Source organism: Geotrypetes seraphini, chromosome 19 (assembly GCF_902459505.1).
Source record: "Geotrypetes seraphini chromosome 19, aGeoSer1.1, whole genome shotgun sequence".
Classification (NCBI taxonomy): Eukaryota; Metazoa; Chordata; class Amphibia; order Gymnophiona; family Dermophiidae; genus Geotrypetes; species Geotrypetes seraphini.
The window spans coordinates 15376550-15402179 of NC_047102.1; the positions used below are offsets into that span (position 1 = coordinate 15376550).

The 25630-nt window shown below is 47.1% G+C and overlaps 1 protein-coding gene and 1 long non-coding RNA gene across 2 annotated transcripts in view; one reads left to right on the forward strand and one right to left on the reverse strand.

Moving 5' to 3' along the window:
• Positions 1-25630, forward strand: part of LOC117352143 — a 256878-nt gene that overhangs the window by 114390 nt on the left and 116858 nt on the right. The window contains exon 2 of the long non-coding RNA XR_004537594.1: positions 1924-1989. This is a non-coding gene — a long non-coding RNA (uncharacterized LOC117352143). The remainder of the gene's footprint in view (positions 1-1923; positions 1990-25630) is intronic.
• Positions 11323-13423, reverse strand: RASSF10 (Ras association domain family member 10). The gene has a single exon (XM_033928304.1). It carries the CDS (start codon positions 13275-13277, stop codon positions 12084-12086), a length of 1194 nt encoding a protein of 397 aa, XP_033784195.1. The 5' UTR covers positions 13278-13423; the 3' UTR covers positions 11323-12083.

The window sequence follows — 25630 nt, forward strand, 5'->3', positions numbered from 1 at the left end:
TTAAGTGAACCAGGTATAGGATAATCAAGCCATTGTGACATCACTGTTGAGGTTGGCTCTTAGGCATTGGTGGAATGAGGCATTATGACATCACAGACTCAGCTCTGGAATGTTGCTACTCTTTGGCTTTCTGCCAGGTACTTGGGACCTGAGTTGGCCACTGGGCTTGATGGACCTTCAGTCTGTCCCAGTATGGCAATTCTTATGTTCTTAAGCATATCACCAACATGTAGGCACAGGCAGTTATACCACCTCTGCAATTGGTGTATCTGCTCACACCTAATCATATACAGTTGTATATACTCAGTTACGTTAATATTTTATAAAGGAAAGTAGATGCCTACCTTCTTTTACAGAAAAGGTTCCTCTAGATTCCCCTTTATAGAATAGCCCTCTGCTTGTCAACTTTGCCCCTTTTGCAGTCTATCCCCAAGTCACTCACCAGCTTTGAAAAGTAGTGTGCAGGTGGTTTCTGCGGGCTCTCGGGGACATCTTGAGGCACTGAGGGCAGGTGGCCATGAGGTGAGCCTCTCCTAGGCAGTGGACACACACCTCGTGGGGGGTCCGTGGTGCTCATTTTCCTCTTGCAGGTCGGGCACTTCTTGAATCCCGGTTTTGTAGTGGTTTTTTTCTGCTTCCTTTACCGTTCTTTTCCTTCTGGTTTCTTTGTCTTCTTCTCTTTTTTTTTTTTGTGGAGAGTTGTGATCCGGCCATTGGGAAGGGCGGATGAACTAAACTGGATTAGTGAGGGCCAGCACAGGTATATATAGGGCTACCTGCACATGCTCAGAAGAGGCTCCCAAAAGCCTCACCTGAGCTCTGGGAGAGCAATTCCGAATTGGGAACGTAGATGACATCACTAAAAGTGGGGCTGACTTATACTGCTTGTCCATGGAGAAAGCGAAGTTACTTACCTGTAACGGGAGTTCTCCGTGGACAGCAGGATAAGTCAGCCACACTGACCCTCCCTCCTCCCCTATGGGTGACACTGCAATAAGACTCAAGCTAGGGGAATCACTGGATTAGTGAGGGCCAGCACAGGTATATATAGGGCTACCTGCACATGCTCAGAAGAGGCTCCCAAAAGCCTCACCTGAGCTCTGGGAGAGCAATTCCGAATTGGGAACGTAGATGACATCACTAAAAGTAGGGCTGACTTATACTGCTTGTCCATGGAGAAAGCGAAGTTACTTACCTGTAACGGGAGTTCTCCGTGGACAGCAGGATAAGTCAGCCACACTGACCCTCCCTCCTCCCCTATGGGTGACACTGCAATAAGACTCAAGCTAGGGGAATCACTGGATTAGTGAGGGCCAGCATAGGTATATATAGGGCTACCTGCACATGCTCAGATGAGGCTCCCTAAAGCCTCACCTGAGCTCTGGGAGAGCAATTCCGAATTGGGAACGTAGATGACATCACTAAAAGTGGGGCTGACTTATACTGCTTGTCCATGGAGAAGCCAGATGAACCCCAAGGACCTACTACCACATAAAGTTTGGTACAGCTAGGTCTGGCCATTCCGAAATTATACTAGTGGCCTAAAGTTCAAAGGGGAGGCGATCGGGTAAAAAGATTAAAACAGCGGGAGCTAAGATGGATTTATCTCCTTAAAAGTATGCGCCCTTTCAGCCTCAACACTGTTTTAGATTGGTCATCATTTATTTAAAACTTTGCTTTTTAGGCTGACCTTTTTGCTCATTCGGTAGCAGGAAACATTCATCCAATCAAATTGGTACAATGGTTAAAATCTGTACCGCGCATGTGCTAGCGTCTTATGTTTATAAGCGCCATTTTTTAGAGTGGGTTTGTGTATTAACAACCTGAATGATCTATGCTTTGAGTAAGTACGCTGTGTTTTATTTTGTTGGTTAGATCTTTAAAACTTAATCTCTAATTATGCTTTTATGCTTTCATTTTTAGTCTGTTTAACCAAATACCCTGAAGAAGCCGCCTGACAGCGGTGAAACGGGTTCCCGTTGGACATAGGTAAGCAGTGTTTTACTTATAGCCGTGAAATAATTCTTCAACATCAAGTTGCAAGATAAGTGCCCTCTTATGGCTTTTTTTGATGTTGATTTTTAGAGATTATGCTCTTCGCACAGCTATTTTTGCACTACTAAATAAGTTATTTTGCTATTTCCACAATTCAGTATCATGAGTTTTGCACAGTTCTTGATATAAGTGAAAAAAACCCTATAAGCTATATAAAATTCTATAAAAACTACTAATGTTATAAATTGTTGAGTAGTCGAGAGATATATATTTCATAAATATTGACAAATTTAGTCATATTTAAATATATGAAGGTTTTTGATCAATGAAAGATATCCACGCCACAATTCCTATTTGAATAATATTATTATGATCCTTGGAGTGGCAATTCTGAGATCTTTTCCTTCATTTTGACCATTATATGTATAATACTCATTTGGATGGTCTTTTTCTCAGCTGATTAACCTGTTGTGGATCTGCTCTTCTTTGAACCCTTTTTTTAGTTCTGCCCTTTTTGCGATAAGGCGAGCAGAATTGAATGCAACACTCAAAGTGAGGTTGCACCATGCTGCTGAAATAAACACTTGATCTCTGATTTCACATTGTTTCTTTTATAATGTTAAAGCTCAATGCCCGTATTTGTATTCAGCTGAATAATATTTTTGATTATTCATATTTGGCTGTCCAGCTCTAATTTGCTTACATAAAAGAATTTTAAGGTGCATGAAAACTTTACAATGTATGCAAATCAAATGTATGCACATGAGATCACAACACATGTTAACTGTATGTGCACTTTATGTGATAGTGGGTTTTTAGTGCAGGTCGGTGCACTGCTCCCAGCACTCGTAGAGTTCCTATGAGCGTTGGGAGTAGCACAGAGCTTTTGCATGCCAGCTTGCGCTAAAAACTGCTATCATCATTTCTTAAAGCGTGCTAAGAAACTGAATGCACACTAAAGAACGCACATTTCTAACTCTCAACGTTGATTCTCAAGAGATGCAAATAAGTTGTTTTCAGCATAATGAGACCACATTTATACAAGTAGGGTTTGCCCTTCTCATAATCATTTTGATCCTCAGTCTAGAAACCTTATGTATCTAATTCGGGATCCGGAAGGTTCGTCCCCCACATTTCGCCCCCAGCAATTCGCCCCTCACATTTCGCCCCCCACATTTCGCCCCCAGACACATTTCGCCCCCACACATTTCGCCCCCCGGATGTTTTGCCCCCACACATTTCGCCCCTGAGCGTTGGATTATGACCCCCATCTTCTTTCTTCCTCCCTCCCCCCCCCAACGCGGGACCCTGTGGCACCATCAGCTCTTACTCCCTCTAACGCCGGCCCTGCAGCTCCGGACTTCCCCACACCTGCTCTCCCCCCCCCCCCCCGATCACTATTATTTTAATTGTTATGGCAGCCACGGCGCTGTATCCATCGGAGGAGACTTCTAACCTCGGCCTGCCCCGGAACTCTTCCTGCAACAGCAACTTCATGGCCGAGGTTAGAAGTCTCCTCCGATGGATACAGCGCCGTGGCTGCCATAACATTTAAAATAATAGTGATCGGGGGGGGGGGGGGAGAGAGCAGGTGTGGGGAAGTCCGGAGCTGCAGGGCCGACATTAGAGGCAGTGAGAACAGCCAGCTGTGCACTTTGAATTTGTAGCCTGCCGTCGTGTCGGCAAAGAAATCGCCTGCGAGAGGAATAGTCTGACACTCAGGGGCGAAATGTGCGGGGGCGAAATGTGTGGGGGCGAAACATCCGGGGGGCGAAATGTGCGGGGGCGAAATGTGTGGGGGCGAAACATCCGGGGGGCGAAATGTGCGGGGGCGAAATGTGAGGGGCGAATTGCTGGGGGCGAAATGTGGGGGGCGAAACTTCCGTGAACCATCTAATTCTACATGGGCATTCCCCATTTCAGGGCTATGCACATCTCTGATTACAGAGATAAATATTAGGATTTGCAATTGTTCCCTGCAGTAGAGAGGGAGTTGCAGTCTGTCCCGGGCGCGGTCTTTCTAAGGGCACGGCGACACCCCTCTTCCTGTGCTCAACCTTGAGCTATCACTTTTCCACATTCATCCCATCCGATCTAACTTCCTTTTTCTGGTGGGGCAGCAACCGGCAGAAGGAAGGCTCCAAGCCACGAGCAGGTAGATTGTGTGACTCATTACTATTGCCAGTGCCTCTAGGAGTTTGAGGGTAGACTGGGGGGGGAGGGGGGGGCTAAGAGAGAGGAGGGATGATGGACCATGACAGGGAGCAGGGAAGAGAGAGAGGCTGCACTGGGGTTTTGGCACCTTTTTATCACCACTGAGGAAAAACGAGAGAAAGGGGGGATGATGCCAGAGGGAATGGAGGGAGTGCTAGTACAGAATTGCAGGAGGAGGGAGAGATATTGGAAAGTAATGCAAAGGTTGGCTCAGGGCAGAGGTTAAAGCTATAGCCTCAAACTCACGTTGCTCCTTGTGACCCTGGGTAAGTCACTTAATCCCCCCATTGTCCCAGGTCCATTAGATAGATTGTGAGCCCACCAGGACAGACAGGGGAAAATGCTTGAATACCTGAATAAATTGATGCAAACCATTCTGAGCTCCCCTAGGAGAACATTATAGAACATTGAATAAATAAATATCTCTGTTCCGACATGTTCTCGTGGAAGCACTTCCAGTTAGGCCTCCAAGCTGTCTCCATTGACATTTCAGATGCTGACACATGTAAAACGGTTGCTCACAATGCATGAAGCTGTCACATACGTGTGCGTTCCTGCACGCATTTAAGAAAAGGCTCGGCATTGACAAATCATTTACTGAAATACTATCAGAATTGGACACATTCCAACCTAATGTCTCAATTCATCTTTCTGCATTTTATCTAAAACACGGTCGCCCATGTATTACTTTATTCTTTAATTGATCTCATTTTATAATTAAATTTATATTTTTGATTTCTGGTATACTTCCTTGGCATCCTGTTTATATTATTTACTAGTTGTTTAGCCCGTTACATTAACAGGTGCTAGCAGCCCTTCTCCCTTACTTTTACCTCCTCCCTGTCCAGCAGCACCCCCACCCATTCCCTGCTCCCCCTATATAGCAGTAGCCCTTCTCCTTTTATCTCCCCCTGTTCAGCATCACCCCATTTCCAGCTCCCCATATCCAGCAGTAGCTCTTCTCCTTTGCAGGAGCCCTTCTCCCTTCCTTTTACTTCCCCCCCCCCCCGTCTAGCAGCACCTCTTCCCTGCTTCCCCTATCCAGCAGTAGGCCTCCCTTCCTGTTCAGAATCACCTCTTCCCTGCTCCTCCTGTACTGCAGCACCCCCTTACCTGCTCCCCCTGTCCAGTCCGGTGATCTCCAGTTCCTGTCCGGTCCCAACCAGGCGTGCGAGCCTGCTCCGCCCCCTCCCGACCTGCCGGGAGCATTTGAATTAGACCCGATGGTTCCTGTTGAGGGAAGCACTCCTCACCGGTGAACTCCAGCTATCGGGCCGACATCCGCCTTGTTTTTTTTAGTTGAAAGACACGGCGGTGGCTCCTCTCATGATCCCCACCTGCGTCGGAAGTCCGACGCAGGCGGGGATTGTGAGAGGAGCCACCGCCGCGTCTTTCAAAGAATCTTAAGCCACGCGTGCGCACTTCCTATGTGTTGCTACAGCTCACGGAAAACCGGCACACACTTAGGAAGTGCGCATGCACGGCTTACCATTTTATTATATTAGATATATTTTGCTGTCCACTCTAGACAGTCTCCAGCTGGAAAAAAAAAAAAAAAGCAGTTTACCAGTTTTCCATAAAATGAAGTAGATCAGATTCAGATCCATTTGAGGCCCTTGCCGAGAATCTATACTTTCGTAATCATACTTCGGTTTGGAGATCTGAGATCTAAAACAGAATCAATGACAAGAAAAACGAGGCTGGGCTCGTTAACCTGATTCCTGCAGTCGGTATCTCGGGATCTCCACGTCGTTTGTCAGGAGTATTATCTGAACTGTGAAAAATGCTTCTGCTTCTGCTATCCCTAAACCAACATCCCCTCGGCTTTCATGAGCTCCGAAATAGAGAATGACACGGGGACAAATCTGTCCCCGTCCCCGGAGGAACTCAATTTCCCTGTCCCGTCCCCGTGAGTTTTGTCGCTGTTTCTGTCCCTGCCCCTGTAAGCTCTGCATTAACCACACAGACCTCAAACACTTATGATTTTAAAGTGTTTGAGGCTTGTGTAGATGAGGACAGAGCTTGTAGGAATTGGGCAGGCTCAGGAAAAGAACTGATGGGGACGGGAAAATGAGTTCCCGCGGGGAAAAATTTGTCCCCCGTGTCATTCTCTACTCCGAAATTCACAGAAACTGGGAACTCCTTTGCTTAGTGGCACAAACACACTCACCTATAGGGCAGAAACAGAGGGCTCAAAATGTACCTTGCTTCCCATGGGAAAGCTCCGTGGGAGGAAAGCACGACACGCACGAAACGTTTAACTCCCTATCTGTACAACAGATAACCAAACAGGGACAAGTCAACTGAAGACTGTTATTGCCACAGAAAGGAAGGGAAAGACATACACAATATAGTTGCAAAACTTTGATTCACTCATCATTCAACTTGCTTCAGTAGTTAGCCGGGTTTTCTTTTTTTTTTTTTCTTCTTTTACATTTTACGCAGTGTTTCCATATAAATTAAAATCGTGAAAATAAAAAAAGGCTGGATAAAAATTAAAGTCAGAAAGCTACTTTTGATGGGCCGCAGGTTCTGGGTTAAGTAATAGCTGAAAGTTAATAAGTGGGAAGAGCAGACTGTGGATGTAGGTACACCGACAACTGCGCAAAGGACAATCGCACGCTGGTAAATGCGCCCCATCAAATGCGCGCACTGACATGCACGCATGACACATGCGTTAAAACATTCACTTGGTTGTTAGGGTAAGGTTTACATGATGATTATAATAATTATAATAACCATTTTTTTATGTACCGCAGGACCGTGAAGTTCTATGCGGTGTACAATGATTAAAGATTTTACAGATTGAGTGGAATTAACAAAGTACAAACTTAGTGATTGATAGTTCTAGAGATCGTTTGTTGAGGACTAAGATTGTATGGGTTGGTTTCCTAAGTATTTCAGGAACAGATGTGTTTTTAGGCGTTTCCTGAATTCCCTATAGGTAGTAGGCACGAGCAATTGTTCTAGGTCTTTACCCCCTAGTGCTGCTTGATGTGCGAAAAGATGTTGGTGATGACTTTTAAATTTGCAACCTCTAACCGGTGGAGAAACAAAGTTCGGGTGTGAGCTTCGCCTGTGTCTGTTGGTTGTGAAAGAGAAAAGGTCTGTTATATATTTAGGGGCTAAGCCATAACGTACCTTGAAGCAAAAGCAACCAAACTTGAATTTCACACGTGCCTCCATCGGCAGCCAGTGTAGAAGTCGATAGGAAGGTGCCACGCGATCAAGCTTCTTCAGTCCACAAAGTAGTCTAACCGCTGCATTTTAAACTAGTTGCAATCGCCGCATATTCTTCTGGGGGGAGTGCCAAGTAGGCGATGTTATAATAATCGAGTTGGCTCAATATAAGGGATTGTACCAGAATTCAAAATGACGAGACAACGAAGTAGGCTCTGATGTCTCATCATTTCGAATTCTGGTACAATCCCTTATACTGAGTCAACTCGATTATTGTAACATCGCCTACTTACGGGAACCCTTTACTGGCAACCAGAGCCGAGATTGTGATGTCATAATGCCTCATTCCACCAATAAGAGCCAACCTCATCAGTGATGTCACAGTGGCTTGATTGTCCTATACTTGGCTCACTTTTATTACATACAAGGGGTGCTGAAAAGTTCTCAGCCCAACCAACCAAATTCCTAAATTCTGAGCGTTATTTTGCCACTGTAGCTGGCAAGTGTTATCTTATTCCTTAACCCTTTCAGGACCAAGGGACATATTTGTCCCATAACTTTAAAATCCTATAAATTTTGATTGGGATAGTCTACAGTTCTAAATTTGATATGTACGGATTCCATATGATACTGCCTTTATGTAAACAAACTGGTTCCGACATTCATTCATTAGCGTCGTTGCCAGATTGACGAGAAGATTCACTTGCCACACTGTCCATAAGCCAGAAGTTTGATTTTTTTAAAAAAAAATAATGATATTTCACAAAAAAAATCAATTTTTTGGCATCTGCAAGCCCTTCTTACCATAAAAATGTCGTCAAAACCACAAAAATTGGCCTACGATCCTTATGGTCCTGAAAGGGTTAAGTGCCAACTTGCTGAAACCAAATTCTCTGTTTTGACACTGTTTCGGATCATTGATTGAACCATATCCACGTCATTCTCTTCTTGTTTGGGCTGAGAACTTTTCAGCACTCCCTCCTACACAGGGTGTCTAGTCACTAAACCAAAGAAAAGAAATGAAGCCCAGAGGCCTTCAGCAATGTCCCAGCTGCAGTATCAACTGGTAATTAGTGTGCCTCTGATGCAGGGGTGTCAAAGTCCCTCCTCGAGGGCCGCAATCCTCGAGTCAGGTTTTCAGGATTTCCCCAATGAATATGCATGAGATCTATTAGCATACAATAAAAGCAGTGCATGCAAACAGATCTCATGCTTATTCATTGTGGAAATCCTGAAACCCCAATTGGACTGCGGCCCTCGAGGAAGGACTTCGACACCCCTGCTCTAATGGGAACTGAACCTGTTCATTCAGAAATCTCACCTTAGAACAGGGGTCAGGAACACGTGGCTCACGAACCACATGTGGCTGTCTGACCACGCAGCTGCAGCTCTTCTCTTGCTTCAACGAGTTAGCAGTAGTGATTCCTACAGCTGCCTGCTGCTAACCCAGAAGCCCTTTATCAGAACTTCCTGTTTCTGCTCGGACAGGATGCAACAGGGGAGAGGTTTAAGGGTTAGCGGCAGGCAGCTGTAGGAATTGCCGCTGACCTGTTGAAGCAAGAAAGAGCACAATATTTGTGAGTGGGGTTGGAGGGGAAGGAAAAATGAGTGGTGAGAGAAGAAAAAAATTGACATAAGGGTGGAGGGGGGAAGGAGAGATGGGGAGAGAGGGACATAAGGGTGGAGGGGAAGGAGAGATGGGGAGAGAGGGACATAAGGGTGGAAGGGGGGAAGGAGAGATGGTGCATGGGGAGAGAGGGAGAAATGGACATAAGGGTGGAGGGGGGAAGGAGAGATTTGGAATTGGCTTCCAGTCTGCTTGCAACAGAATCTGTCCTACTTTCAATTCAGGAAATCACTAAAAACACATCTATTCTCACTGTAATCCAAGACATGAACTCTATTAACTGATCCTTAATGTTACTTTTATGAATCCTAATTAAACTTATGTAATGCAATGATTCCTTGCTAATAATTCCGGGGTATAAGAAACAGTATGGTATGAGAAGGGAGGGAGATATGGACATAAGGTGGAGGGAAGGGCGAGATGATGTATAGGGAGAGAGGGAGAAAAATCATACCTCAAACCCCCTTCTCTACTGATTGCGGCTCTTTGTAAATCTTGGGTCAAACATTTAGGATAAAATGGCTCTTTGCTATAAAAAGGTGGCTGACCTCTGCCTTAGAACCTTTGCAACTTTTACACATTTCTACCGCATTTTATGGACTTTAATATTAACCATTAGGAAGTCGCTGAAGTCCCCTGTGCTTCGCTTCTTTGCTTTAGTGACTTGACGCCCTGTTAATTGTTAGTTTTAATATTTAAAGGGGTAAAGACCTAGCCAGTTTGAGAGGCATTTCAGCCCTAGATTTGCTCTGGGCTCTTTTAACTCTCATTCGGGCATTCACTCCACTGACCAGGTGCATCGAAAGTGAGAAAATAGCTGTCTGCAACAGTTCATCTTCATAGATTACTCCGGTAAATGTCGGCGGTGACGGGACTAAATCGCGCGAGACAACGGCGCGCAGACAACTGTGCCCAAGGTTGACGGTGTGCCGAAGAAAAGCACTATTTTAAAGGGCTCCGACGGGGGCTGTGGGGGGGGAACCCCCCCACTTTACTTAACATATATTGCGCTGCCGTTGTGGGGGGTTTGGGGGGTTGTAACCCTCCACATTATACTTAAAACTGAACTTTTTCCCTAAAAAACAGGCAAAAAGTTTGGTTTCAAGTATAATGAGGGGGGTTGCAACCCCCCAAACCCCCCAAACCCCCCACAACGCCAGCCAATGTCTGTTAAGTAAAATAGGGGGGTTCCCCACCAACACCTCCCGTCGGAACCCTTTAAAATAGTGCTTTTCTTCGGCACGCCGTCAACCTTGCGCTCAGTTGTCTGCACGCCGTTGTCTCGCGCGATTTTGTCTATGAACCAATGTCGGCTATCTCCAAAAGAGAATCATATGGAGCTCTTTTGAGGGAGCGCTGGAACATGTATTAAGAGCAGCAGACTGACTGCCAGTTGAAGTATGTCTCACTTTGATGTTTTGGTAATCACCAGTTTTCGTAAATTCCTGAAAATTTTGTTGTTCTGGCAGTTTTTTTAAAATGGTTTAACTACAGCCTCAACGAAATGATAATATTCTAGTTATTTTTCTTATGTACTCACCTACCCTCCACTCAACGGTACTCGTCGTAAGAAACTTTACGACAACCTCCTGGGGACACAGGCAGCTAAAATAGACTCTGACATCTCAAAATTACTGACCAAAACAACAGACATAAAAGAGTTCCGCAAAGAAATAAAAACATTACTGTTCAAAAAATATCTCCCATCACTCTAACCACCACCCAATGAGCTCCCAATCAACGACTTCGGAAATACCCACCTATATCATCTTTTTATCTGTGATCTAGAATGTACTGTAATTTCTTCTACACTACACCCGATTTAACCGATCGAGCTGACATGTATTACCTCTGTAAAATACATTATCTTCTGTTATATGTATTATCTTCTGTAATAAGTATTATCTTCTGTGAAATTGTAGTATCATAACTCATTACTGTTCCTGTAACTTACTCCTATCCTGAAATGTAACTCTACTGGAATGTCCCAGATATTTTCTATATTGTAATCCGCCTAGAACCGCAAGGCACAGGCGGAATAGAAATCCCTAATGTAATGTAATGTACTTTAGTTTTTTAATTAGTTCTTCCTTCTCCTATGTTTTCTGCTACGTACTCTAGTCTTAATTATATGCGAACCGAGTCGAGCTCCACCGGGAGATGACCCGGTCTATAAACCAAAGATTAGATTACTTTTCCTCTCAAATTCTTACCGGCATCAAAATTCTTTCGTAGCTGCAAGGTATGTGATCATTTTTTTAAAATCTGAGTTCTGTATAGTCGTTTGCCACCTGGAACCTCGTTTCGGCCGAGCCAATAGAAGGTGACCTTTTTTTTTTTTTTTTTTTTTAACCCTATCGAGGGTCAACAAACATGCTGTAGGTAAGACCTTTCTTAGACTTAGAACAATCCGAGTAGCTTTCTAAAGTTATCCTTCCTTCATCATGGCCTGCAAAAAGAGCAGACCTATGAAATTAGCCCTTATATCCAATTATTTAAAAAAATGTTAATAAGGACAGAAAAGTTTGCAGATGCAGATTTGACTTGCAGAAACAAAGGATTTAAGATCCTGATTCATCCAAATATTTCAACCAAGTAGATTCCAGCTAGGACGGGGGCAAACTCCAGTAGTGGATGCATTATGCGATTTTTTTTTTTAGAAAGTATTGATGCCAGTCCAGAAGGGATCGACAAGCCTCTCTCTATCTGGAGTGGAAATATTTTTGCTTTTATTTTTTCCTTTTTACAATATAAAGTTAAAAAAACAAACAAACAAACAACCTTCAAAAGACTAACATTAACCACCTAGAAGGGGGGGGGGAGGGTAATTTTCCTGCAGATGGACTAACTAGGCACTTAACAACCCCAATGAAATTAAACTGCGTTTGCCTTTGACACTGGAAGAATAGATACAGAACTCTGCTGGTATTTTCCTCTTTTTTTTTTGTTTAAATAGGAGCTTATATAACTTTTTTCCAACCCAATTTGCAGAGAGAGAGAGAAGAGAGAAAGCCCCCTCTCCCTCCCACTGTCCCTGAGCTTTTCCTGTGCGTGGCAAAAGCCAAGTCTAGACCAGAGATTCGGAGCTGGGCGCTGGAGCCGAATCCGAATCCTGGCTGTGCATGGAGCTCAGCCCCGTGTCCGAATCCTCGTCGTTGGCCTCGCCCTCTTTAGCCAGCGCCTCGGCCCAGCCCCCCGGGCTGTCGGGCGGGAACCCCGGCGCGGGGCTGTCCGGGGCGTCCAGAGCCCGCAGGGCGTCCTGCAGAGTCCGCAGCTCGGCCTCCTGGGCCTCGCCCGCCCGCTGCGTGTGGTCCAAGTCGGCCCCGATCGCCTCCAGGTCCGAGCTGAGCCGGAGGCCGATGTAGAGGCTGGCGCTGAGCTGCGTCTTGAGCCGCTCCTGCTCCTGCTCCGGCTCGCCCTCGGCCCCCGCCAGCTCCTCCCGGCGCCGCTCCATCCACCTGCGGTTCAGCTCCTCCTCCATCTGGCCGGCGAGCCGCTCCCGCAGCCGCTCCTGCTCCCCGATGAGCTCCTGGAGCAGGGCGAGAGCCTGGGCGTCGCGCTCAGCGCCGGCCCCCTCGTCCGGGCCGGGCCCGTCCAAGTAGGTGTCCTGCACGTAGTTGGCGCCGTGGCGCTGCACGCGCTCCAAGTGGACCTTGGCCTCGTACCTGTCGATGTCCCGGTCCAGCTCCTTGATCCTCTGGACCTGCTGGCGGATGGTGTGGTCCTGGGACAGCACCAAGTGCACCAGCGTCTCCATGCGCTCCACCGCCGCCGAGTCCTTGGGCAGCGCCTCCTGCCGCCTCCTGTTGATCTTGGCCAGCTTGCGGAAAGCCTTCCTCACCACCCGCCGCTGCTTCTCCTGGCTGAGGGTCAGGGCCATCCTGGCGGCCCCCCGCAAGCCGCCAGGGCTCTCTTTGCTCGGGACCACCCGGGCCTCGGCGCTCCGAGGTCCGGCGTTGGGCAGCGAGGCGTCGCTCCTCACCACTACGAACCGCACGTTCTCCTGCTCCTCTCCCCAGGCCGTCCAGAGCCGGAGGATCTTGGTCTTGTTGGGCAGGATCCTCTCGAAGCCCCGCCACTTCTCCACCACGCAGTAGGAGCGGGGCGGGCCGGAGAGCAGGGCCCCGGGCTGCTGGCTCTGGTCGTGGTCGTCCAGGAGCACCTGCACCACGTCGGAGCAGGTGGTGCGTCTGCTGAGCCCCGACACTAGTTTCTCCTCCTGGCAGAGCCACACGGAGATTTTGCACTCCTCCGCCTCCATCTGGGCTCTGCAAGGGGAGCCCCCTCCCGGAGGAAAGAGCAGCAAAGTGCGGGTCCAAAAAGGCTCCCCAGTTGCAAGGCTCAGCCGGGACCCTCCTGCCCGTGGCGGTGTCTGGCTCAGTCTCCCTCTGCACTGCCCCGGCTGGCAGCTTTTCCTTCCCTGCTGGTCACATGCCTGCTCTCTCCGCTCCTGCAGAGTTTGCAACATTTCTCCACCCCCGGCTGTCAAAACAAAAAGCCAGCTCTGCAGACTAGCTTAAGAGTAAAAGGCTTACATGCTGGCCACCAGAGTTAAAATTACAGTCGATGCATATAATTCTCTCCACTTAAATGACTATTTACCTGTCTGCACCGTCGGTGCCGTTTTAATGGGGAAAATAAACCACTGCAGCGTTTACAGTAGAGTGCCAAACTTTGAGTTGCAAGGACTTCTGTTTCCACTAGTTTATTTATATGACGTGGATATAGTTGAATCAATGATCTAAAACAATGTCAAAAACAGAGAATTTCATTTCTGCAAATTAGCACTTGACAAAAGAAGATAACACTGGGGGTTTTTTTTTTAACTACAGTGGCAAAATAATGCTGGGAATTTAAGAAATTGGTTGGTTGAACTCTTCAGCACCCCCTGGTATGTAATAAAAGTGAGCCAAAGGTAGGACAGACAAGCCATTGTGACATCACTGATGAGGATGGCTCTTATTGGTGGAATGAGGCATTATGACATCACAATCTCAGCTCCGCCTGCTCATCTCTTTTTTTCCCTCTTTATTTGCATACCTCCACCCCTCATAGTAGTACATATTATTTAAGAAATAATGCAAATCGTGACCTACTAACTGTATATTAAGTCTTTGAACCTGGACCTGTTCTGAGCTCTTTAGGAGACAATGGATAGAACATGGATTAACTAAATAAATATTCTTTAAGCAGTCACTTGGATAACACAATGAAATTGTATTTTGCAGTCTTCTTGTGTTTAGCACTCCTCTGCTGGCTCTGCTTTCCAAAGGAATATTTATTTTGGATTTTATTGCGTCAACTAGTGTTTAAGCCTGTTACATTAACGGGTGCTAATAAAGCCTCCTTCCCTCACATGTCCCCTATTTTCAGCCCCAGCTCCAAACCCATTTAACCCCCCCAGTCCCCTTCTCCCCCGGCCCAGTAGCATCTCTTCCTTGCTCCCCGTCCCTCTTCCTTGTTCTCCCGATCCAATAGCACCTCTTCCCTGCTCCCCGTCCCTCTTCCTTGCTCCCCCAGTCCAATAGCACATCTTCCCTGCTCCCCGTCCCTCTTCCTTGCTCCCCCAGTCCAATAGCACCTCTTTGCTGCTCCCCATCCCTCTTCCTTGCTCCCCCAGTCCAATAGCACCTCTTTTTTTGCTCCCCATCCCTCTTCCTTGCTCCCCCAGTCCAATAGCACCTCTTCCCTGCTCCCCGTCCCTCTTCCTTGCTCCCCCAGTCCAATAGCACATCTTCCCTGCTCCCCGTCCCTCTTCCTTGCTCCCCCAGTCCAATAGCACCTCTTCTCTGCTCCCCATCCCTCTTCCTTGCTCCCCCAGTCCAATAGCACCTCTTTTTTTGCTCCCCATCCCTCTTCCTTGCTCCCCCAGTCCAATAGCACCTCTTCCCTGCTCCCCATCCCTGTTCCTTGCTCCCCCAGTCCAATAGCACCTCTTCCCTGCTCCCCGTCCCTCTTCCTTGCTCCCCCAGTCCATTAGCACCTCTTCTCTGCTCCCCATCCCTCTTCCTTGCTCCCCCAGTCCAATAGCACCTCTTCCCTGTTCCCCGTCCCTCTTCCTTGCTCTCCCGGTCCAATAGCACCTCTTCCCTGATCCCCACCCCTCTTCCTTACTCTCCCAGCCCAGTAGCACCTCTTCCCTGTTTCCCCGGTCCAGTATGCAGAATTGTGAGCATTGCGGCCGGCTTTTGTGAACCTCGTAGGTCGCTCTGCCCCTCAGAAGTACGTTCCCTCTGACGCAATTGCGTATGTCAGAGGAAACGTTCTACTGAGGTGCTGTGCGGCTGCAAAGTTTAGTAGAGCCGGCCGCGATCCTCACTGGAGCAGCGCCTGACCCTCAGCAGATCGAAGCCCTCCTCTCGGCAGCAGCCGCCGCCGGCGCCGCTGCACGAAGCCCTCCTCCTGGCAGCCGCCGCCAGCACCGCTCCGCCTCCTCAAGCCGCCGAATATGGCCGGCTTCCTCCAGCGGTTGGTGAGTGAGGGCAGGAGGAGGGGAGTGGCCAGAATGTTCCCTGCTGCCGGGTTCTAAAATGGAACACGGCCACAGATCACACACCACAGTGGCAGGGATCACAATGTTTTCAATGCGCATGCACCGGTAATCTTTTATTATATAGGATTGTTTAGCCCGTCCTCCCAAAGAGCCCAGAATGGGTTAGAAGTTTACATACATAATATAGGTCAGTAATAAGATAGTAGGAGCAAAATTGGACTTCTATATAATAACAGGACGATTTTAAAGTATGAACCCAGACTCCTTACAGCGAGAAGCCAATTTTAACAACTACACGTCTCCCTCTGTATCTGCGGTTTCGCTTATTTGCGATTTTTCGGCTGATGACTCCACCCCCCTTAGAAAACGTCATCACTAAAGTTTTTTCCTTTTCCTGATTTGCTGGGCAGTAGCAGGCCCCGAAGCAGCGTGTGTAGAGTGCTGCAGACGCTGCTGGAATCGGAAGGTTTGTCGGGACCGCGTGAAGGGAAGGGGAGGTGGCCGTAAGGGACTAAGGGAGCCGGCCAGACCGCGGGAAGGGGGTAGGGGAAACGCTGCTGCTGCACAGGGAAGTGGTGTGGGGGGAGGGAAATGGAGGGGGAGGGAATGCTGCTGTGGCTGCTGCACAAGGAAGTGGTGGGAGAGAAATGCTGCTGCATAGGAGGCAGGGAGAGAGACAGATAGATAGAAAGAAAAGAAGAAAGACACAGGGACAGGGAGAGACACAGAAAGACAGACAGACAAAGGGGGCCAGGGAGAGAGACAGACAGCGGGAGGGAGAGAGAGACAGAAATAAAGACACACAAACATATATTCTAGCACCCGTTAATGTAACGAGCTAAAATACTAGTAAATAAAATAAGACCAAAAGTACAGCATTTGAAGAGGAAGGACTTGGAGAGGATGATAATGGAAAAGGACAATAGAGCTCTCCTAACCTGTATCAGTCAGTTCGTGTACAGTCTGCAATAGCGGGAATGGCTCTGTGCCGGATGAGCAAATGCAGACTACAGCTGAGCCATCCATCAGTCCACAAGTCTGGTCCCCCCCCCCAAAAAAAAAAAAAAAAAGTTCCTTTTTGCTTTGTCCTGGAGCAGCCCTGCTGTTTGCTCTCCCTGGGTTCCTGTTGATCTTAGTTTACATGGTTTAACACTGGGTCCCCGTGCACTTTGTTTGTCTGATGCACACAAAAACACCTCAGTGCAGTCTTCCAACACAATTAGACGATCCCAAACCTCAATTAGCCTATCAATAAGATCCATTACAGACTCCCTGGAAAGCTTGAGAAGAGGCCACTTGAGCTCACAAATCACTCTTCCCCAGATGCCTTTTTTTCCCTCCTCTTCATTGCGGAGCACAGAAAAACAGAACGGTGAAGATTGCAAACGGGGGTCCATAATCAAAATGCAGGTCATGAAGAACTTCCTCTACCTACAGAATGATAATCTGTTGGCTAGGAATGTAATTTGGAGCTTTCCAGCTCCAATACGAGTTGATGTGACTAGTGATTTTTCTCTCAGTCACCCCAGTACCTCTGATACTGGCTAAACAGTGGGCTATTGGAAATAGAACTTTGTAGAAGCCAGAGGGGAAGCAAATATAGTTTACTGATTTGTAGAAATAAATTCAGTGGAAAATTAAATCTATGAAGGGACGCTGAAAAGTTTTCAGCCGAATCAACAAAGCTGGGGCAGTCTCCATCGAGGGCTATACGTTTAGGGCTCCTTTTACGAAGATAAGCGTTTTAGCGCACGCACCGGATTAGCGCGTGCTAGCCGAAAATCTACCGCCTGCTGAAAAGGAGGCGGTAGCGGCTAGGGCGCGTGGCAATTTATCGCAGCTTTGTAAAAGGAGCCCTTAGTCCAGCGATTTTTGCACTCCATATTTACAACATTTTGTTGCGATAGGTTGGGTCAGTGTTCCCGCTAAGCTGCGCTGGCCTGCGCTCGCGCACAAAATATTACATCGCAGCGCAAAGTTTCTCTTCACAGCGCACACACGCGTCGGTAAGGTAAGGGGACGCATTGGGGGGATTGCACTTCCCCACAATTGCCATGCTTCGGTTCCTCTTCTTCCTTCCTTCCCCCCCCCCCCCCCCCCGCGGGACCCTGCGGCACCATCAACTCTTACTCCCTCTAATGTCGGCCCTGCAGCTCCAGACTTCCTCGCACCTTCTCCCCTCCCCCTTTGGATCGCTATTATTTTAAATGTTATAGCCGCGGAGCTGTATCCATCAGTGGAGATGTCTAACCTCGGCCTGCCCCGGAACTCTTACTGCAACAGTGACTTCCTGTTCCTGCCTAGACGGGCGTCTGCTGCAGTAAGAGTTCCGGGGCAGGCCGAGGTTAGACATCTCCACTGATGGATACAGCTCCGCGGCTATAACATTTAAAATAATAGCGATCCAAAGGGGGAGGGGAGAAGGTGCGAGGAAGTCTGGAGCTGCAGGGCCGACATTAGAGGGAGTAAGAGTTGATGGTGCCGCAGGGTCCCGCGGGGGGGGGGGGAGGAAGGAAGGAAGAAGAGGAACCGAAGCATGGCAATTGTGGGGAAGTGCAGAGCTGCAGGGAAGAGTGTTGCGGTACCCAGCTGGAGGGAGAAGGAAGATGAGGGAGGGAATTAAAGGAGATGCCAGGGCTTGGAGCGTAGGAGGAAGGTATGCCAGTCTAAGGGAAAAGGAAGGGGGAGATGTGAGAGCATGGAGGGGGAGCGAAAGATGGAAGAAAAGGAAAGGAGAGAGATGCCAGAGAATCAGGGAAGGGGAGATACCAGACTATGAGGAGAGGTGTGGGAGAGGGAAGGCGAGGAGAGAGATGCCAGACCAATGGGGTGAAAGGAGAGATGGAAGGGGGAGGCATACAGTTTCTGGAAGGGGCATAGAAGGAGAGAAGATGCCATATAGGGGAAGAGAGACGGCAGACAGTGGATGGAAGGAAGAGAGTTACAAGAAGATGAGGAAAGGAGAAACCACAGAAGACAAAGGTAGAAAAAAATTTCTATTTATTTATTGCTTTAGGAGACATGTGTCACTGTTTCTGTGAAGCATTGTATGCAGAGTCCAGCTTCTTGCTGGTTCAATTTAACCTTTGTCTATGTATTTTTATTTTATCCCCCCTTTTACAAAACTGTGAAGCGTTTTTAGCACCAGCCTTGGTGGTAGCAGCTCTGATGCTCAGAATTTTATGAGCATCAGAGCTGTTACCTCCGTAGCTAAAATCCACACTACAGTTTTGTAAAAGAGGGAGGGGTTAGTTTGTGATTACATATTCCTTACTAGGCGAAGGTGTTTTCTGTGTTCTGTGTGTTCGAAAGACATGGTTTTCTGTTAGGATTGACGGTGTAGGATTGATCTGTGCTGGTCTGGCTTGTTTAGTTTTACAATGGGTGTATTGATGTACTGCTCACTGCAATATGTAAGATGCTGCCTTTTCCTAGGTACTCATGTGTGACGTGTGGTTTGTTACTAAAAATCATGTTTTTCTTACAGATGGGGGGGGGTGCCAAAAAATGATGGGCCCCGGATGTTACATATGCTAGGTACGCCACTGTATGTAAAGATACCAGAAAGCTGGCGTAGCAAAAACTTCTAAGTTTTGAGTATTTAACCCTCCCACAATCTCACGGGCACTCGTTTCAAGTTTATTGAGATTTTGATTTAAACGCAATATCAAATATTTTCAATGCGTATAACAAAAATAAATTTGGGGAAATAAATAAAACCATTTGAACCAGTGTTCCCGCTAAGCTGCGCTGGCGTGCGCTGGCGCACAAAATATTACATCGCAGCGCACACGTTTCTCGTCACAGCGCACGATCGGAAGAGGCGTACGGCAGATGGCAGGGCGGCGAGAGGAGAATCGGGCGAGTTGGCTCATAACTTGCTGGCGCCCGATATTTTTGGCTCACGGTGAAAAAAGTTTGCTCACAACACCCGCCCGCTTAGAGGGAACACTGGTAACTTGGTGTATGTTGAATATTTTGTTGATCGGGCTGGTTTTAGGATAAATTGTACTGGGAGGAGCTACAAACCATGGCTTTTTAAGATGTAATTACCCATCTGTAATGTAAGATGTTTGTACAGGTCTTGTTTCTTCTATTTTGTGTAAGTTGTGTAAGGCCGCCTAGGAATAAGCGGTTGACCAACTTTCTTAAATATTCACAAGTTTCTCTTTTTTTATGATGATAATTTTATTGTATTGTAAACTGCTCTAACACTTTGGTTTCAAGGGTGGGGGTATATCTTTTGTTTGGTATTATTCCCTGATGGAAAATGTTGGACGAGAGAGGGAGTTTTGTTTTTTGTATTGATATTGATTGATTATATGTGCTTATTTGATTATTGTGTTTTGTATGTATATTATATTGCACTTTTTGTTGGATTTGAAAACTAAATAAAGATTAAAAAAAAAATAGAGCAGGAAAAAAAAACCCATCTCGATGCTCAAAACTAATAGCGTGCAAATTACATGTTCGCCGTTAGCATCAAGCATTGGAAAGTTAAGGGGGAGGAACGTGCTAGGCGCATGTGTAGAAGAGTTTTGTGGTAACCACAGCTCTTGCGCGCATGCCCAGGCAAACCAGGAAATGGAGCACATATCGGCACTGCCCTACGCTTTTAACTTTAACTGTAATCGCAGGCCGTTTACTTACTTGAGTTTTTAATGTTCATTTACCATGAACGTGTTTGACGCTGACCTTGTCTTGTTACTTGTTCTCTCACCGCTCACGTACAGTCTTTACTTAACTTTTCTTAACTGCATCGAACTTCAAGGTGCATCGCGGTACTCCAAATAAAATTTTATGTTATGCTTTCAGTATTTTTTTTTTCACTTTCTCGTTCGCGCTGACTCGCACACATTAGTCTCTCATTACCAAAGGAATAGTGGGAAATCCTCTCTTGAAAGGCACTAATGTTTGCTCCAAACTGGCATTATTTTTTCAGTGGTAAGGGCCGCCTTGTTTGGTGACCTCGTATCTATTAACATCCATTTGACTACATTTGCATGCTATTTGCATTAATGTTTGGCACGCTGAGCATTTTGTGCTCATTAACACGGGTGCTAGTCTGTTTCCATGTTTCTGTAACCATAAAGTTCTATGACATCACAATACAGGTGTAAAGAACCTTAGCCAATAGGAAGAGGAGGAGATACTGGATGCTGCGGATGGGCAGACTGGATGGGCCATTTGGCCTTTATCTGCCATCATGCTTCCATGTTTCTCAGTTTTTCTTGTGAAAAGTCTTCACAGATAAAAGCAATGCATATACTCAACAAATCCAAATAGTACACAGCATCAGGTCTGTGGTATGGACCCGACACGGTCCGTGTTTCGGTATGAAACAACCTTCTTCTGGGGTCTGTTCTGTAAAAAACCACAAAGACTATAGCATCCAAAATACTGTGTGATTATAGTCGGAGCGCAGCCAATGCGGTCTAAAGATCAGCAATCGTCGAGCATACGCATCACTTTTATCTGTGAAGACTTTTCGCCATAAGCTGTTTGTCAAGATCATCGCCTCCACAAGTTTTGTTTCTGGTTGTCTCCATTTCACTGTGGACACATTTGGTGAATTTTTCGTGTTTATCTATGTTTTTCTTTAAATGGCGATGCATTATTGTCAAAGTGTTACAGTGCGTTCTCTGATTATTTTGTGTGGTTTTACATTTCAAAGCTGATGTCTTTATTTAGCTGAAATTAGACCTTTAAGACTCCTGATTTAATTCAGAATTAAAAATTCCAGAATCGTACAAACGCAATCGCAACCACTGGAGAGTCTGGTCGAGAGGGGATTACAGACACTTGATGGTTTTAGTAGAGCTTCCAAGGAACCAGCTGTGCTCCCTAAAGACAGCGGTTTTCACAGTAGGGTCCAGAACCACTGATAGCTCCCATCAACTCTTCTCTTCCCTTCTTTGGAGGCAGCTGTTCAGTTCTTTTTTTTTTTTTTTTTAATAAATCTTTATTGATATTTCAAACTTTATAATGTATACAATTCAGTTTCTGCTTGGACACTGCATGGCTCTTGTTGAGGTCGATCTGGGCAGTGTCCAAATTCTAGTGCTGTTCTTACCAGATTGTGCCGGAGTTTTAACCAAGCGCAGCCCAAAGTCACTGAGAATTATGCAGTGCCAAAAGAAAACAGAACATCTATTTTGGAACCTGTATCTGCTGCAACCCTCCAAAGATAGTAAAAGGGACTTAACGTCATGGGGAGAGGGGGAGAGCAGGCTTGGACAGGATAGAGGAAGCCAATGAATGAGGCTTAAGTTTGCAGATGGGTGGGGCTAGGGAGGGGATGAGGCTTGAGTTTGGGGATGGGGAGAGGCGTTGGAGAACATAAAAATTGCCGCTGCTGGGTCAGACCAGTGGTCCATCGTGCCCAGCAGTTCGCTCATGCGGCGGCCCCCAGGTCAAAGACCAGTACTCTAAATGAGTCCAGCCTCACCTGCGTACGTTCCAGTTTAGTAGGAGGAACTTGTCCAACTTTGTCTTGAATCCCTGGAGGGTGTTTTCCCCTACAACAGATTCCGGAAGAGCGTTCCAGCTCTCCACCATTCTCTGGGTGAAGAACTTCCTTACGGAATCTAGCCCCTTTCAACTTTAGAGAGTGCCCTCTCGTTCTCCATACCTTGGAGAGGGTGAACAACCTGTCTGTATCTACTAAGTCTATTCCCTTCACTATCTTGAATGTTTCGATCATGTCCCCTCTGTCTCCTCTTTTCAAGGGAGAAGAGGCCCAATTTCTCTAATCTGTATGGCAACTCCTCCAGCCTCTTAACCATTTTAGTCGCTCTTCTCTGGACCCTTTCGAGTAGTACCTTGTCCTTCATGTACGGCGACCAGTGCTAGACACAGTACTCCAGGTGAGGAAATTAACTGAGGGAAGAATGTTTAGGGGGGGACAGGGAGATGAGAGAGCAAATGGAGAGGAGCTGAATTGAAGGGAAGAAACCAGTTAATAAACAAAGTGTAGTGGACTTCATTTTAGTTAATCTAGTCACTCTTGAGTACATATGAACAGCTGGACCAGCTCTATTATCGGAGGGGATCTCCCTTAGCCACAAATGTTAATTGATTTGTCTGGCAACAGTCCTGGCTTCACATTTTGAAAGCTTTCCCCTGCCCCAACACAAAAAAATGGTCCTTGCTTGAAAACCAGTGAAGATCACCACGTTAGATCAAGTGAAAGGGAAGAGCCTCACGGTCCTCTTGGCTGTGGACACACCAAATGCTTGATGATGTTTGCAGCTTAATTATCTGTTCATCCATATTGTACTTGGTGCTTCCTGCCCTGCCCGGATTTACTGACGGACTGCTCGTCCTGCAAGTTAACATCTGCACAATAGGCAGGTCCGGATGTCTTTCAATACAGAAAGCCTCGCCATCCATCATCCGCACAATGTTCTTCCCTTCTGTCTTGCAGAGGACTGCTGAATTGAGAGTCTCTTGTCATTTAAACCAGCTTGCCTTCTCCAGTTATTTGGTAAACAATTGTCAGGAAGTGTCCGTGTGGGTGATGGGGTTGGGGCTTGGGGGGCCATGTGCCCTTTAACACCCATGTCCAACTAATCATTCCACTCCACTCAGACATACAATCCGTCTTCCTCTTACCACATTCTTTACTGGCTTTGCAAATGAGCAGAAAATGATGGAGGTGGCAGTGCTCTAACAGATTTAGCGGACACTAATGATTATAAGAAGCCCGTTATATTCCTATGGGCGTCGTATCATTTAGTGCATGCTAAATCTATTAGAGCACATTAGCAAAAGGAGCCAGCTAGCAAGACCTCCAAAACCAGGCACACAGTAAATATGATATAAAATATAGATCAATGGCATATAATATATGTAAATGGCTTTAGTTGTAGCACAGAAAGGTGGTATAGCAAATCCATGACCCTTTACTAGTTAATTCAAAACTTTTCTTTGTAATTTGTGTGAAGATTGGGGAGGATGGAACATTTAATGGATAAAAGAAATCTACTTATGCAAATTCTACATTCCAGTGGGGATAGGAAGGAAGGAGTGGCCTAGTGGATAGTGCTACAGTCTCGGCACCCTGAGGTTGTGGGTTCAAATCCCGCCCTGCTCCTTGTGACCCTGGGCAAGTCACTCAATCCTCCATTGCCCCAGGTACATTAGATAGATTGTGAGCCCACCATGACAGACAGGGAAAATGCTTGAGTTCCTGATTGTAAACCACTTAGATAACCTTGATAGGCAGTATATAAATACCTAATAAAATAAATATGTTTGTATGAAGACAGAAGGAGTAATCTTTATCCCAGGACAAGCAGGCAGCATATTCTTGACTGATGGGTGACGGCACCGACGGAGCCCCGGTACGGACAATTTTAGAGTGATTGCACTCTAAGAACTTGGAAAGTTCTAGCAGGCCGCACCGCGCATGCGCGAGTGCCTTCCCGCCCGACGGAGGTGCGCGGTCCCCAGTTTCTTAGTTTCCACGGAGCTAAGAAGTCGCACTTTTCAATGGCTGTTGAAAAGATTTTTTCCTGACGCCTTCCCGCTCGCGAAATCTGTTAGGAAATTGTATTTCCTTTTTTCTTTTCTTTTTTTTTTTTTTTTTTTCTTTACTTTAGTCGGTTTTGCCCCGGTGGGGCCTGCTGCCACCATCGAGGCCTCGGCCTTCGATTTGGCAGAAGCCGTTTTTACTTTCATGCCCCCCCAGCCAGGGTTTAAGAAGTGCCAGCGGTGTGCACGGCCTATCTCTCTTACGGACCCGCACAACTGGTGCTTACAGTGCCTAGGTCCAGAGCATCAGGCTTCCACCTGCACCCGCTGTGCCACTTTGAAAAAACGTACATTAAAAAACCGACAAATCCATCAACGGTTGCTTTTCGGTGCCGATATGTCTGACCCGGCGGCATCGACACCGGCATCGGCCCCAACTCAGTCGGCACCCACTTCGTCGACGCCGCACGACACTGCGCCGGCGTCGCAACACCCAGGTAAGCCGGCTAAGAAGCCATCCCCGCTGGAGCGTCCTCCGGTCTCGATAGCAGCAAGCCCAGTCCTGCCGACCGCGAGGCGCCCGCGGAAGCGCTCCGCCCCAATTGAGGTGAGTCCCTCGACCTCGGGCTCCTCATCCTCGGGGCGTCGAGCGGCACCGCAGGTACCGCAGAAGAAAAAGGCGGTACCGGTGCCTTCTCTGGACGAGCGCATTGCAGCCGTCCTGCAGGTGCAGCTAAAGGAGCAGTTACAACAGCTCCTTCCTGCTCCCTTGACACCGAGCCTTCCAGTCCCGGTCCGGTCTGAGCCACTGGTACCGGCAGTGGAGCAGCCTCTTTTGTCTGCATCCACTTTGTCGGTACCGGTCCACTCCGCTTCATCGGTCTCGATGCCAGTCCTCGCACCAGAACCGAGAGCGCAACACCAGGCTGTTCAGACTTCGGCACCCATGCAGCCTGTAACATCTCCCGGTACCGTGTCTATGAGGTCAGGTAAGTCGGCACGCAAATCCCGACACCTGGAACCCTCCTCTCCGGAGTCTCGAGACCGTAGCTCCCATATTAGGGACCCTGATCTGTGGGGTGACTCCGAAGAGCCTTTTCTTTCTGAGGGTGAGTGTTCCTCGGATGAGGATGATCCTGCTGCCCCTGATCCATCCTCCAAACAAGATTCTACATCTTTCACTTCCTTCCTGAAAGATATGTGTGAATCTCTGTCTATTCCTTTGGAGGCTGAGTCTAAAAAATCCAAGGCCTTCCTTGATGCATTGGATTTTGACCAGCCTCCAAAGAAATTTCTTAAACTACCCCTCCATGATATCTTGAGGGAAACCTTTTATAAAAACCTGGAGACTCCTTTGACCATCCCAGGAGCTCCTCGTAAATTGGATTCTTTATACAAAGTGATTCCTATCCCTGGATTTGATAAGCCGCAGCTTCCACATGAATCCCTTCTTGTGGAATCTACGCTCAAAAAGTCTGCCGGAGCTAGTGTATACGCTTCTGTCCCTCCTGGCAGGGAAGGTAAAGCCATGGATAAGTTTGGTAAACGGTTATACCAGAATGCAATGCTAGCTAACAGATCTGGTAATTATGCTTTCCATTTTTCTTTCTATCTTAAGCATCTTCTTACCACCATGGCTTCCTTTG

Coding starts and splice junctions, on each gene's coding strand:
- RASSF10 (XM_033928304.1), bottom strand. CDS start 13,277: ATGGAGGCGGAGGAGTGCAAAATCTCCGTGTGGCTCTGCCAGGAGGAG.